The 14,800-nt window shown below is 43.8% G+C and overlaps 1 protein-coding gene across 7 annotated transcripts in view; it reads left to right on the top strand.

Moving 5' to 3' along the window:
- The window catches only part of LOC126375237 (tubulin polyglutamylase ttll-5), a 54,560-nt gene extending 39,964 nt beyond the window's left edge, over positions 1 to 14,596 (top strand). For 4 of the 7 annotated variants that reach the window (XM_050022146.1, XM_050022140.1, XM_050022144.1 and 1 more), the window contains exons 7-18: positions 190 to 403; positions 855 to 1,111; positions 1,652 to 1,851; positions 2,366 to 2,438; positions 3,259 to 3,403; positions 4,078 to 4,315; positions 6,120 to 6,276; positions 6,960 to 7,100; positions 8,885 to 9,041; positions 10,986 to 11,161; positions 12,029 to 12,217; positions 12,650 to 14,596. In XM_050022146.1, the coding sequence (XP_049878103.1) occupies positions 190 to 403; positions 855 to 1,111; positions 1,652 to 1,851; positions 2,366 to 2,438; positions 3,259 to 3,403; positions 4,078 to 4,315; positions 6,120 to 6,276; positions 6,960 to 7,100; positions 8,885 to 9,041; positions 10,986 to 11,161; positions 12,029 to 12,217; positions 12,650 to 12,809 (2,107 nt within the window). In that variant the 3' untranslated portion in view covers positions 12,810 to 14,596. The remainder of the gene's footprint in view (positions 1 to 189; positions 404 to 854; positions 1,112 to 1,651; positions 1,852 to 2,365; positions 2,439 to 3,258; positions 3,404 to 4,077; positions 4,316 to 6,119; positions 6,277 to 6,959; positions 7,101 to 8,884; positions 9,042 to 10,985; positions 11,162 to 12,028; positions 12,218 to 12,649) is intronic. The other 3 variants (XM_050022143.1, XM_050022145.1, XM_050022142.1) reach the window with 2 other exon arrangements.
- The last annotated feature ends 204 nt before the right edge of the window (positions 14,597 to 14,800 follow it).

Consider the following 14,800-nt stretch of genomic DNA (forward strand, 5'->3'; position numbering starts at 1 on the left):
ATAAGAGTACCGTTTACTACTTACTGATGTAAATACATAGTTTCATGCGTCATATCAGGGGTCTTTGGCAGCTCAATAGTAACCCTGACACCAGGGTTGATGAGGTTGGTAATCGGCCTGGTGTCAGGGTTATTACCACACGATAGAAGAAGAAGAGTATTTATCATATTATGGCATTCCTATCAACAGATCGTACGAGCTGACCCGAAAGGACAAGTTATTCAAGAACATAGAGAAGATGCAGTACTTCCGCGGACTGAAGCACTTCGACTTCATCCCCACCACGTTCCTGATGCCGGCCGAGTACAAGGAGCTGTGCTCCACGCACTACCGCACCAAGGGGCCTTGGATCGTGAAACCAGCTGCTTCCAGTCGGGGGAGAGGCATCTATATTGTCAACTCGGTGAGTAACACCCGTATTCTAAGATCTACTGGACTCGGCCTCAGCTGAGCATTTTGGTATTCTAAGTTGACATTTACGCCCTCGACTTGAGAACTTTACTCACTGGAGTCGAGCATATCATACTGTCAACTAAATAATACGAATACAATGATATCATGCCTTATTGGAAAAAAACTCGAGATAAGGTTCAGGCTCCGTCTAAAAATAGCGTTTTTGGGCTGAGTTCAAGTAAGACCTTGAGGTCGCCTCAACTGACGACGGAGTCCAGAAAGGTTCGAGTGAACATCTTTAAACGAGACCACGTCTGCATAGTCAATCACCAGATTGTCCGAAAGTAAGTTGATCCCGTTGCATGATCCGTGTCAGACACCAGGATTCATGAGCTCAGTCATACACCTTAAAAAAAATCCGCACAGAGAAGCATCGGGTTACAAAAAACTCTTATTTTCAGCCCGAACAAATCCCAAAAGGCGAGAACGTGGTAGTAGCGAAATACATCGACAAGCCTCTCCTGATCGGAGGTCACAAATGCGACCTCCGTCTATACGTGTGCGTGACCTCAATAGACCCCCTACTCATATACCTGTACGAAGAAGGTCTGGTGCGGTTCGCCACAGTCAAGTACGATAAGACCAACAAGAACCTATGGAACCCATGCATGCACCTCTGCAACTACAGCATCAATAAATATCACACGGATTATATCAAGTAAGTTTTTGTATGGGTCCTCTTACCTAACCTGAAGATTTGACAAGTCCAGTTTTTTATAGAAGCAACTGTCTGTCTGACCTTCCGACCTGCGAAAGGAAAACCAGCCCAATACAGATTAAGTGACATACCTCCGAAACGAATTTCTCACGATGTGGGTTTCCTCACGATGTTTTCCTTCACAGCTCGCTGAACATGTAGGTAAGGTTTTGTATGCATTTGCTGCGATGAATAGGTTACCTACTAGCCCAAACACTTCACCAACCCGCTACGGGACAGCGTAGTAGATTACCGTCATATCCCCTCCGGTTGTTGAAGCGGGAGGCACATGTCCATTAGAGGGACGTTTCATCATCATCATCAATCAGCTCACATCATCCCACTGCTGGGTATAGGCCTCCTGCATTTTGCACCACCCTTTCCACAACTTTCCTACCGTTGCGTTGCAACGATATCATCCCACCACAGACCGCTGGTCTACCCATTAACTTTGGGACGTTTATAGGCTGATTATTTTTGATGTGCTACCTCGTTCATCAGATGCGATGACCCAAATGCCGGAAACATAGGCCACAAGTGGACGTTATCGGCGCTGCTCCGCCACCTTCGCAAGCAGGGACGCAACACCACGGCGCTGATGTCCGCGATCGAGGACCTGGTGGTCAAGTCCGTGCTGTCCTCAGCTCAGACCATCACAGCTGCGGCTCGGGTGTTCGTGCCCAACTTCTTCAACTGTTTCGGTGAGTCATGATGACCCGATAAGTCTGCTACTTGGGCACCTTTATGAGAGTCCTCTGCGGTCCGCATTTGTGCGGCCAAGTAGTCAAGATAGAGCGAGCCATGGCTACGCAAGCAGGACCGCCACACCACGGCACTGATGTCTGCCATCGAGGTCCCAGTTGTCAAATCTGTGCTGTCTTCAGCTCAGACATGTTTAGCTCAGTCATGTTCCCTGTGCGCTCCTTATTTGTCCAGCCAAGTCGTGAGGACAGAGCGCCGCGCTCGCCGCGGATAATGTCGCGGTTTTCGACCAATAGACGCAGCGAATGCTGTCTACGTGGATAGACATCGTACGGCTATTTGTTTAAGCCGCACGCGGCGCGAATTATACCGTATTACACCTTTAACCTTATTGGGTGAGAGCCCTCCTCTCTCCCCATTTCAAGTAGTCAAGATAGAACGAGCTATAGCTACGCAAGCAACACCACGGCACTGATAAGTAAGATAAGTATTTACTTTGTTATTTGCTTTCAGAACTATTTGGATACGACATACTGATCGACGACATGTTGAAACCCTGGTTGCTAGAAATTAACCTGTCTCCAAGGTAATTAATTGTATACATCTCTTGCTAGTCATCGTCTCCCTAGCGTTATTCCGTTTTCACAGGGTCCGATTACCTAACCTGAAGATTTGACAGGTCCAGCTGTGTACAGAAACGAGTGTCTGTCTGACCTTCCAACCCGAAGGGAAGACTAGCCCAATACAGGTTAGGTCACATACCCCCGAAACGCATTTTTCAGGTATGTGGGTCTCTTCACGATGTTTTCTTTCGATAAATGAATTTGATAACAAGTTCTAAAATCATTTGTTTTGTTATACCTGTGCTGGGATTCAAACCTGCGACCTCAAAGTGAGAATCAAGCATTCATCCAACTGGGCTACAACCGCTCCTATCTCTCGCTAGTGTTGCCTAAATTGTCGTGTTCACAGAATTTACATTTAAAATTCTGGAATTGGGACACTCTGGGAGTTTAAACATTCTTCAATTTGAATTCCTGCATTTTTTTTAAATAATATAGGCATTTGACCACAATATCACCTGATGGTAAGTGATGATGTGGTCTAGTGTGGATCACGCTTACCTAGAAAATGCCTATTCCCTCTAGCCGTGAAGACTCCCAGATTATAACGAGTTGGAAAAACAGACGACGGCAGTCTTTTGCTGTTCGCATCAAAAAGGAAGAGGCAAAACGTTTAGTGCGGATTGGTGGTATATCCACAACATGATAAGGATGAAATGCCTGCCAATGTAGTTATCCGTAGACAGAATGGAGTGGGTGGAATGAACTCGTGAAGTTCCTGCGCACACTCACCGAAGTGTATCCTATAAATTTTGAGTTAACTGTCTTAAATTGATTTTTCAGCCTAGCCTGCGAGAGCCCGTTAGACGCGCGCGTGAAGTCGGCCCTGGTAGCGGACACGTTGACCCTGGTGGGTCTACCGGCCGTGCCCATGTGCAAGGCGGAGACCTCCGCGCAGACCAGCTCGCTCAAGATGAGGATCGGTGCGGTCAGTACACGACACACGACAGCATAACATAAGCTGATGACCACAATTTTTTACCTTTTAATTCTGATCTCTCAGATGATCAGAATATCCTAAATTATATTTCAAGATTTAATCGACTCTAGTCGGCCGATAGCGATAAGCGCTGAATGAGGGAAATCGTCGACCACGCCGGCGGAATCAGTATCGTGCCCTAAAGTGAATGTTGTCGGGAGCTGATTGGCTTAAGATACGACATTTTTTTAACTTGATTGCGTCTAGGAGTGACACGTCGTTTGATGACCTCCACAACTTCTGCGTGCCACAGTGTAAAAGCTTTTGTTCAGGGGCGGTTAAAAGGGCCACATCGAAGCAATTCATCTAAAAAACCACTATTGCAATTGGACATTTGCGCATAAAAAGTAAATGCGCAATGCAAACAACTGTCAAATAGCAATATTGCTGTTTTAGATGAATTGCTTTGATGTGGCCTTTTTAACCCCTCAGTAGGCTCTGCATGATAACCGCGCCGCGTGCAGCGCGACATATCGAAGCTCTCAACCAATAGCCGTTTGACGTCCATCTACGTAGATAGCAATCGTATCGTTTATTGGTCGAAGCACTCGATATCATTCGCGCGGTTATCATGCATATCAGGACAAGCCTTTGCTCGAAATCAAATTGGACATCCGTTACAGTGTCGGCGAGTCCACTCAGCAGAGAACGTGTGCGTCAGAGGAGCGAACAAGGAGAAGGGCGGGTCCGGCGGCTCGGGCGGGCCGGGCGCGGCGGCGGGCGCGGGCGGGCTGGGCGGCGCGCTCACGGGCGAGGAGCTGCGGCTGGTGCGCGCCGTGCGGGCGCAGTACGCACGCAGGGGGGGGTTCGTGCGCATCTTCCCCAGCCAGAACTCCTGGCAGAAGTACTCGCAGTACCTCGGTGAATATACATATAACATACCCGCACAATAACGAGTACGTACATATAGGCAGAGGCAGACCTAGGAAGCGATGAAAAGACAACCTGGACGCATTTAAGACGGGTTGGAGAGAAATCGCTCAGGACAGGGAGAAGGCTAGTCTAGGCTAGTAAAAAAAAAACTACTTATAGAACGTCAATTCTCCGCTCCCCACCAGCAGCTGAGCTAGGTTTAATCTTGACACACTTATCTTGTTTCCTCCACTCCACATTCATCAATAGTTTTATACACGCAACCTGGTTCAGAGTAGATCGTCCTGAACCTTTACTAAGGACATCTCCAATTTGGTCAACGTACGTCCTTCTAGGTCTTCCTCTGCCAGCCGTACCACCTACTTTCGCTTTATATACTGCTTTCGTAATCCTATTATCCTTCATCCGTTCTAGGGGATGCAATCCCGATGTCGCGGGATCTCTGAGATCTCGCCTAATTTTTCAATATAAATTCTTCAATAATATTGAAGAATAAAGGTTTTTGTTTTCTTTCAAAAAAATATTTTTGTTTTAATTAACCTCACTATCACAAACAAGCTACGAATAAATAATAAGTCAGGAAGAGTAACAACGCTCACAATTTGACGCCACTAAAATGTACACTGAGTGGGCGGGGCTTAAAATGACTACTCGCACCTACTTCAATCTGCCTCGCGCCGTCACTAACGTATGTCATTGCTCGATTTATGCTATATTTCTATGGAAAAAACAGTGAAATATTATGTAAAATGTCGTCATGTGTAGTTAGTTGGTGTAGGAAACGAAAAAAGCGCAGCAAAAAGATAATTGGAATAACTTATCATCGGTAAATATAACATTTCTGTTCTCGTAAACACATTGTACTTTGGTTCGCATTATTCAAGAAGTTCCTAGCTTAATATTCAGATAGGTAAATTATAATTTTTAATACTATGCAGTCAAGTAATATTATCAATTTCCAGCAAAATATAAGTTTTTCAGTTATTTAGTCTTGTCGAAATTTCCTTTTTTTATTTTCCCCAAAAATGAAAACCGACTGCAACAATGGATAAAAGCAGTTCGTTACGAAAGAAGAGAGGATGATCGGCTTCCATCTTATTCCAGTAAATAATAAGTAACATTGTAATTATATTTATATATCATCCAAGTAAAAAATTAAAGTATTGAATAGTTGTTTTTACTAAATACCAATTAATTCAAAACACAAAACATGCAATATAATAATACTACTTGAATACATAATTCAGCAACACGCCTCATCCGAAATACAAAACACTAAAAATTATTAAATCCACCGTTAGTTTCGTCCATTTTTTACTTATACTCATCCATGCATTGCATAACAACATCCTTGATTTGAGAACCCCGGAAACACACGCACCAACCTCTATTGTGGTTGCTATTGATAACCAATCACAGCGCTTGTCGCAATGAAGCGCGTCACGGAATCGCTACTGATTGGTTTTATGGATTTACGATCTTTTAGAATGTCGTGGGGCCAATATTTCGCCGGCGTTTGTTCATAGTTACTCTTCCTGACTTATTATTTATTCGTAGCAAACAAGTAATTTTCATCGTTTTCAGCCATCCTAACTTTATATTTTTTATGAACTAGACGAGATCCCGAAAATTACAGGATCTCGCGGGATTGATATTTCCAACCTCGCGGGATTTCGGATTTGCGATCTCGAGTCGGGATTGCGTTCCCTAATCCGCTCACTGACTGACTCACTGATCGCGAACTGAGGTTTTAACATTTATGTAACTTTATATGTTGCAATGTGGTTTCCAGACCCTGTAACAGGCATCCCGGTGTGCTCGACGTCCCTCAACAACAACGTGCCGTACGCCGTGGTCCAACACAACTACAACCTGCTGGTCCACTCGCACGTGCTGCCACACTTCCAGCACGCCACCGTCGCCACCAGCCTCACCGACACGCCGCAAAGGTAATAATATCATCATCAGACCTCGTGACACCAGCTGCTTTATACAGTTTCTAGGAGGTCTTTCAGGTGTTAGTGACATCGTAGCGATTAGTACCATATACCTTTATGTTTTACAACTAAATATTAATGTAATGTGTGTATATCTTCATGTTGTAAATGTATATGTGTGTCGTAGATTTTACCTGAATAAACTTTTTTATTATTATTATTTTTAGTGTAATCGTAATTTTGAGCCTTCTGCATTTACGTATCTATGCCTCTTATCTCTGCCTTTGCAACCGTTGAGGTCTTCACCCGTATCCCTGGGCAAGGGTTCTACGTTATACCCCGTAGGTCTGGGTCCCTATCCGAACTCAACCAACATCTCACTCCGGCCTCCTGAAGTAAGAGACGCCCACCCCCGCGGGACGCGCCGAACAGGAATTGCCCCAGCCAAATTAGGTATAATAAACTTAAAAATATATTGATTCTGTCCGTAACATTGTTGAATCCTCTTGACTAGTAGTAAATGTCGAGACAGAACGACCGCACGCGGCAAAATCAACGAGGCGATAGCAGCGTAAGCGTGCTCTTTCAAATGAAGGTTCTGAGTAACAGAAAAGGATAGATAGAAGAGTAGGACGACGTAGTGCTGAAAGATATGATGCAACCCTTACTAACTAAACAATTGTATTCCTTCACAGGCTGAAGCGCTACGAGGCTGTGACGATCACGTCGACGGCGCCGCCCATCTGCCTGGGGACGGAGCCCTCGCAGCCCCACCACGACACGCGCCGCGCCAAGGAACTAGTTAAACGACAGCTTCAGGACGGCATGCGACTCACGTAAGACTGCTTTTTGCGTGACTTATTATAGATTTGCCGCAAATGACGACAGTGACCCTTCCTCAGACTCCGTTAGAAAGCTCTGTGATCTAGTTTTTAATCTAAATAAGTTAAATTGTTCCGTTTAAATATGTTATAATAGATTGTAGTACATGTTAAAGATCGATGGAGCTGGCATGTTTTAAAAACAAAAGTTGCTAAGAATAAAGAGAAAAAAAAACTTGACAGTGCTGACCCGGTCACATGAGACTCAATACAGGGTGTTAGTGACACCGTAACGAATACTCAGGGCAATGATTCAGGCCATGACTCTGAGTTAATATCAAGTGGAATTTTCCGTCGCTAAATTCATGTTTTTTTTTTAATATTATTTTCAATTCTATTTTTGCGATGGGAAATGCTGCCACTTCATATTAACTCAGAATAATGAGCTGAATCATCTCCCTCAGTATTCTTTACTATGTCACTTACACCCTGTACAGGTAGCCACACAAGTGCGTATGGGTGTTAGTGACACCGTAACAAATACTGAGGGGCATGATACAGACCATGATTCTGAGTTGATATTTGAGATTCATATTCATACTTATACCGGTCATAGGATGGATAACCACAAAAAAAAGTTTTCATCTCGAGCTCCTCCGTGCTTCGGAAGGCACGAAGCCGTTAGTCCCGGCTGCATTAGCAGTCGTTAATAACCATCAATCCGCACTGGGCCCGCGTGATGGTTTAAGGCCCGATCTCCCTATCCATCCATAGGGAAGGCCCGTGCTCCAGCAGTGGGGACGTTAATGGTCTGATGATGATGATTTGAGATTGATTTTGAGGGCAATCTCAGCTGAGTTTAGTTTATTAATACCACACATAGATACTTAGAGACTGCCCGCAAGATCATGCTCAAGTTCCTATTTTTAAATAAGAACTGATTAGAACTGTCACATTGACACGATCTTGAGGGCAGGTTCGAAGCTGAGTTTAGTTTATTAATACCACCCAAAGTGTGTGCAACTACTAACATCTTATGAGCTGCGTGTGTGGTGTTACGCCACAGACTATGGCTCATCTGACATCTTGCCCCGCGTGCCCTGATACTAAGCGAGAGGAGCTGATGAATCAAAATCAAAATAGTTTATTTGCTTTAAATAGTACATCAATATATAACCTCGTTATTGGGACTTCCTAGTAAACCTCATTTAAAGACCTGTGTCAGGAAGCCCCGCTCTTCCTAATCGGTATTACAACTTTGATAGTACATATTTATTTCTTTTAACAAAAACGCGCGAAAAAGCGGTATATAAAGCGAAAGTTGATGGTAGGGCTGGCAGAGGAAGACCGAGAAGGACTTACGATGATCAAATTGGAGACGTCCGTAAAAAAGTTTAGTACGATCTACTCTGGACCGGCGTGCGTGTATGAAGCGATTGATGTATGTGGAGCCAGCAAGAGAAGTGTGTCAGGATCGAAGCAAATGGAATTCTATAGTCTCTGCTTACCCAGGTGGGAAATAGGCGTGAGTTTATGTATGTATGTATGTTTAACAAAAATAATCAACGTTTAAATAAAGATAAATACTTATGAGATAAGATGTGTGTGTGTGTGTATGTGTGTGTGTGTGTGTATGTGTGTTTGTGTATTTGTGTGTGTAATGAATGCCACCGAGGATGCTTTCGGAGTGGCGGAATACTGGGCTGAAAAAATCTGAATGCCATCGAAACGATAAGAAGAAGAGAACATCTTATGGACAATCTTAGTCTGAATTTTTTTTTTGTGGATATCCCCCGCAGCATGGGCGAGGGCCGGCGCGCGTTCGGTCTGTTCCTGACGCACGTGCTGAAGCGCGTGTCGTCCCCCAGCAACGAGCTGGCCGTGGCGCACGCGGCGCTGGTGCTCAAGTTCCTCAAGCGCGCCTCCGCCAGCCTGCGCATGCCTTACAATGTAAAGGTGACACCCTCTAAGCATGACGCTTGCTTTTGTTGCCCACGCTTTATCAATATCAACGTGCATCTTGATGAAATAACGGGTTTGCTCCGCTCGCCTGTTATTGTAAATTCACATACATACGGTCACGAGCATTAATATGTATACACTTTGGTACCATGTCACATTAACTTTTTTGACAAACTGAACTGTAAGTCCTACTAAATGTCAAATGTGTTAGTGCGACAGAGTTCTAAAGTGGGTACATTATATTGCTCATGACTGTACATAAGAAGTTGGGGTAGGGAGAAACCACAGAATTCCACTTTCTTATTGTTCTTCTTCTATCGTGTGGGTTGTGAGGTGAATTACCAACCTCATCAACCCTGGTGTCAGGGTTATCATTGAACCGCCAAAGGCCCCCGTGTTCCAGTGGTTGAACATTAGGCTCACGATCCGGAGGCCCCGGGTTCGAATCCCGGTGGGGACATATCAAAAAAATCACTTTATGATCCCTAGTTTGGTTAGGACATTACAGGCTGATCACCTGTTTGTGCTTCGGAAGACACGTTAAGCCGTTGGTCCCGGTTACTATAATACTACTGATGTAAGTGAGTAATCCTTACATGAGCCATGTCAGCTGGTGCCTTTGGCGGCTCAACCCTGACACCAGGGTTGATGAGGTTGGTAATTCACCTCACAATCCACACGATAGAAGAAGAAGGCAACTCTTTACAGCACCATCTTTATTTTTTTGGGAACGTAGCCTGGATAGTCCCTCTTTAAAATAAAGCGAGGGTTTGTTGAAGAAAATCACATATATTGTGATTTTTCAAAATGGCGCATACGTAGTTTTCATCATAAGGTGACAAAATGCAGGTTTATTCGCACGCTTAAATACACAAGTTTGATATAACGCAATTCACAGCTTTTTCATACTTCAGTGTCTAACTTAGTCATTAAATAACACTACTACACTGATTCTGAGACTGATTCTTATTATTGCCGATCGGCGTGGGTTGAAAATCAGTGTTGCCCTCTGGGTAAATTTTCTTTGAACCCTGGCCTTTTTTGGTAAGCTGCGGCACCCATGTACCTTTATGTTTTCCAACTAAATATTTATGTGTGTATAATTAAAACACATAATAACGGGTTCTTACCGCGTTTAAAATAGGGATATGAAACTCCCGATATTTCCTGAAAACCAGCGCTGGATGGCGCCATAGCATGGCTCCATCGCAGCACAAGCTGAGCCATTTCCTTTTGGTCGTATTCGCAATATTCATATTTACCTAGTTCATATAGTAAATGTAAATTGTTACTGGCAATAAATTTATTTTATTCTTCTTCTTCTTTCGACACTGTTGCAAGTGCCATGATCACGGGACGACTGATGAGATTGGAGTGGAGTAGGTAGATCCATTATTTTCTACGGGCAGACATATCTGTCTACCCTCTTTCTTTGCCGCTTATTTATGTATTTGATATCGGAAGTTCGCAACCATCTACTCCAATCTGATTAGTCATCCCGTGATCATGGCACTTGCAACAATGTCGAAATATCGGGAGTCTCATATCCCTATTTTAAACGCGGTAAGAACCCGTTGTTATGTGTTTTAATTGTGATAATAACCGCGTAAACTTAAAACTATGTGTGTATATTTTAATGTTGTAAATGTATACAGGGTGTTAGTGACATCGTAACGAAAACTTTGAGGGGTGATTGAGGCCTGAGATGATATCAAGTGGAATTTTCCGTCGCAAAAGTATGGAATTGAAAATAATTAAAAAAAACACAAAAATTTTCAGGAATATTCAGACTGAAAATTCCACTTGATATTAACTCAGAATCATGGCCTGAATCATCCCCCTGAGTATTCGTTACGATGTCACTATATATGTATATGTGTATATGTATATGTGTCGTAGGTTTTACTCTTTTTTACTAATTATAACTTCCTCCATGAGACGCTGCAGGGTCCGCCGGCGAAGATGTGCGACAAGGACAGATGCGCGGTCATCGCGAAGCAGCTCAACGACTTCCTCTACATGTACTACCGCGAGACAGACCTGTACACCGACAGCGAGGACCACGACAACTGCGTCTCCAACATACACTTCGCGCAGTTCCTCTACTCCGCCAGGTAAGGTCAACCATACTGAGAACCAGAATGTGTCCGTTCATTCACTGCTAAGATCAAATCAAATCAAAATAATTTATATGCATCAAATGTGGTACACAAAGGTTTTAAATAAAATTCAGCAAGGTCACACACTTCACCATTGTCAGGCATTCATAATTTCAAAAAGGCATAACATATAGGCAAAACATAATATTTAATAAGTTCCAATTTAAAATTTATTTAAGTTATCATATATCATTATTGCAATATCCGCAGATTGCAAGTGAAAATAAAATTGGTACAACACACACACACATCACAGAAACGCCAACATGACTACGTCAGACATATAAGAGCGCATCTTAGACGTTCCCAGATTGGAGACTTATCGCCATGGCCGAATACGGCTGGAAAGGATATAGATATACATAGCCAATCTTGTTGGGAAAGATCCTCGCACATAGCGGGCCTGTGATCGCCGCAGATGGTCGGGCTTTCAATTCATCGCGCTTGGCATCAACCTCTAAGCGCCGTTGACGTCAAAGTGTGCTAGAGGCGTAGATTTACTACCGTAAATTGAACATCAGCGCTTAAAAAAGTGGGACGCAAAGTTACTGTTCATATAGCGACGTTGACAGTACTTTACCTCAGTGCGCAACTAGGCGCCGAACTGGCAACACGGGGAAATGCGTGATAAAAACTTGCAAAAATAGAAACTTACGATGGATGTACCTCTGACTACCCTAATTGTGATGTAGTCGTGAGCTTATGTTATGTTAAGACCCAGAGGAGGTGAGGTCGGTGCCTGATACTAATTGGTGCAGGGCGAAGAGTTACCGTCCCATAAGCAGTACATAGGTATAGGTAAAATATTGTATGTCATTACAGCGAGGCCGACTTAGAGGACGTGCTCCTGCTGCTGCTCCGCACGGAGGGCTTCGTGGTGACGTTCCTGGGGGACTCCCGCAACCCGTATTGCGTGGACCTGCCCGCGCCGCGCCTGCTGGAGCCGCCCGCGCGGCACGCGCTGCTGCGGCACCTCGCCTGCCTCGCGCCCGTCAACACGCGCCGCTACAGGTAAACCACCACCACCACCACCACCACGCACGCTTACACACGGCACCACATTTACACACATTGTACCTCACACTTAAAGTTGCACACTGTGCTTCACACTTACGCACTGTGATTCACACTTACGCACTGTGCTTCACACTTACGCACTGTGCTTCACACTTACGCACTGTGAGTCACACTTACGCACTGTGCTTCACACTTACGCACTGTGAGTCACACTTACGCACTGTGAGTCACACTTACGTACGCACTGTGAGTCACGCTTATATTTACACACTGCATCACACATACTCTCTACGACACGCTTACACAGTTAAACTAACACGCACTTGTTAACATACTTAAAATCTCGATACCGATACATTTATGCACTTTAATAATTAGTTACATGAACTTTAGTTTTTAAATATCATTCAATCCCTCTCGTTACAGGCCGTCTCCGGACACTGCAAGCCGCGTAGAATCCGAAGACACACCATCAACGGACACGGAGGCTCCGCCCCCGCCCTTCACGAGCTCGGACATCGTGCTCAAAGACTCCATGAAGGAAGAGAAGCCCCTCAACCAAGCGAGGGCCTACGCGCGCTCGTAGCATCAGATCCGGCGTAGCCGCTCCGAGCGTCGCGCTACGTAGCCGCGTAGCACGGCGTAGCGATCGCTACGCTGCTTCATCGAGTCACTATTCGATGTAAGCAAGTTTCGATATAAAAAGGTCAAACACAATTTACGTCGCAATACGATGTCGTGTCGTGGAAATAAACTATATACAATTTTGAGTAATAAATACATCAAACCCATTTAAACTTGTCAACATAAGCTCAAGACTATATCCCAATTGGGGTAGTCAGTACATCCATCGCAAGATGAACTAAGTACCCACACCTAACTGAGCTTTCTGTTAGACCAACGTGTACAGACAATGAGATAAACTTTTCAAAGGTACATTGATTTTGTATCGCATTATACTACGATTAGATGACAAGTCAAACTCGGCGACATCGTTTTCCACGACAGGACAGGTTATGCGACGAATTTACGACGTCTTACTGTACTCGTGTTTTGGCAACATCGGACACCACAATTGCTTGTTCTAAATTCTGCAGTATTTTACTCAATATAACGCCGCTATGACATATCTTGACGCGGAGTGCGCTTGCGTAGGTCTACTCTATTCCATTAGGGTTAAACCACATATTACGAAACCTCGCTGCACTTTTTTATACTTCTATCCTTTTCCTGTTACTCAGAACAGTCATTTGTTAGAGCGAGAGACAGCGAAAGCACGCGGCATTCGACGAGGCGTTAGCGTGCGGTGGCTGTTTTTCAATCTAGCATATCGTGGTCAGCCACGTATTTCAAACCGTATTTCAAACTGAAGTATCTGCAATATTTTACTAGAGAAAAGTGTGTCTTATTGACAATAGCAAAAGGTGTAAATCAGATTCGCCAAAATATTCACATACGTCAGTTAGTGACATCAGCGACCATATCTTTTTCTGGATAACTGAAAAGGATACAAGCGTAGGAAAATTCTATACATGTAACCAGGAGGTCTTAAGTGCAACCAGTTAATTTATTACTTTGCTAGAAACTGATTGGACTTTTGCACCTTATCGTACTTCGTAAGGAGAACGCGTACGCTTGGCAACTCCCGTCGATAGTTTCTCTGATCGTCCACCCAAAGGCAGTCTCTGTCTTCACTTGCAACTTTTTTCACATTCCCGAGAAATGCATTTCCGAGTTATGTGACCTAACCTGTATCGGGCTGGTTTTCCCCGGGTTGGAAGGTCAGACAGGCAGTCGCTTCCGTAAAAAGCCGGACATGTCAAATCTTCAGGTTAGGTAAGCGGACCCTGTGAAAAACGGGATAATGATTTGTAACATTTTTTGAGAGCTTTCTTCTCCTTGCGGCTATGCAACATTGATTATACTGCATTGATTTCAAGTTTTATCACATTATAAATACTTTGATCATATTTATAAATGCACAGTTCCATACAAAAATGAAACAAAATATCGTTCCCACGTCTATTCTGATAAACACCACTTTAAGTATTTCGAAAAAAGTGAAATCCGCTGATCCGCTCATTCGTTGTGAATGGTTTCGCGCGGTTCCATACTTACTGGTGTGTTTGATTTTTCCGCGCGGTTTTCTTCTAGTAATCTTTCTCCTACGTACTCAGTTGCATTATGTGTTCGTATCGAATATTCGCCTTTATTAGCAATAACTCTTAAATAATGGGTGTTATGTGAATAGTTGTTTCATGTTTACGCGAATATTATCATCATTAAAACACATAATACCTGGTTCTTGCCGCTTTAATATCGGGAGTCTCATATCCCTGATTTTAACGCGGTAAGAACCCGGTATTGTGTTTTAAATATGTGAACAGTTGTCAAGCAAGAAATATTTTTAGTTGAAATCGCTAGCGTGTCTTATGGTAGTTGTAATAGTGAATTATAATAAGTCTCAAGTCTATAACATTTAATGAATCGCTGCCAGAGTTCACTGAAGTATAGAAAAGCGGGGGTCAATATTTGAATACTTCTTCCAGTGTCAGTGATCTCACAGCCGTGTGGGTT

Source organism: Pectinophora gossypiella, chromosome 18, assembly GCF_024362695.1.
Source record: "Pectinophora gossypiella chromosome 18, ilPecGoss1.1, whole genome shotgun sequence".
In the NCBI taxonomy this organism is placed as follows: domain Eukaryota; kingdom Metazoa; phylum Arthropoda; class Insecta; order Lepidoptera; family Gelechiidae; genus Pectinophora; species Pectinophora gossypiella.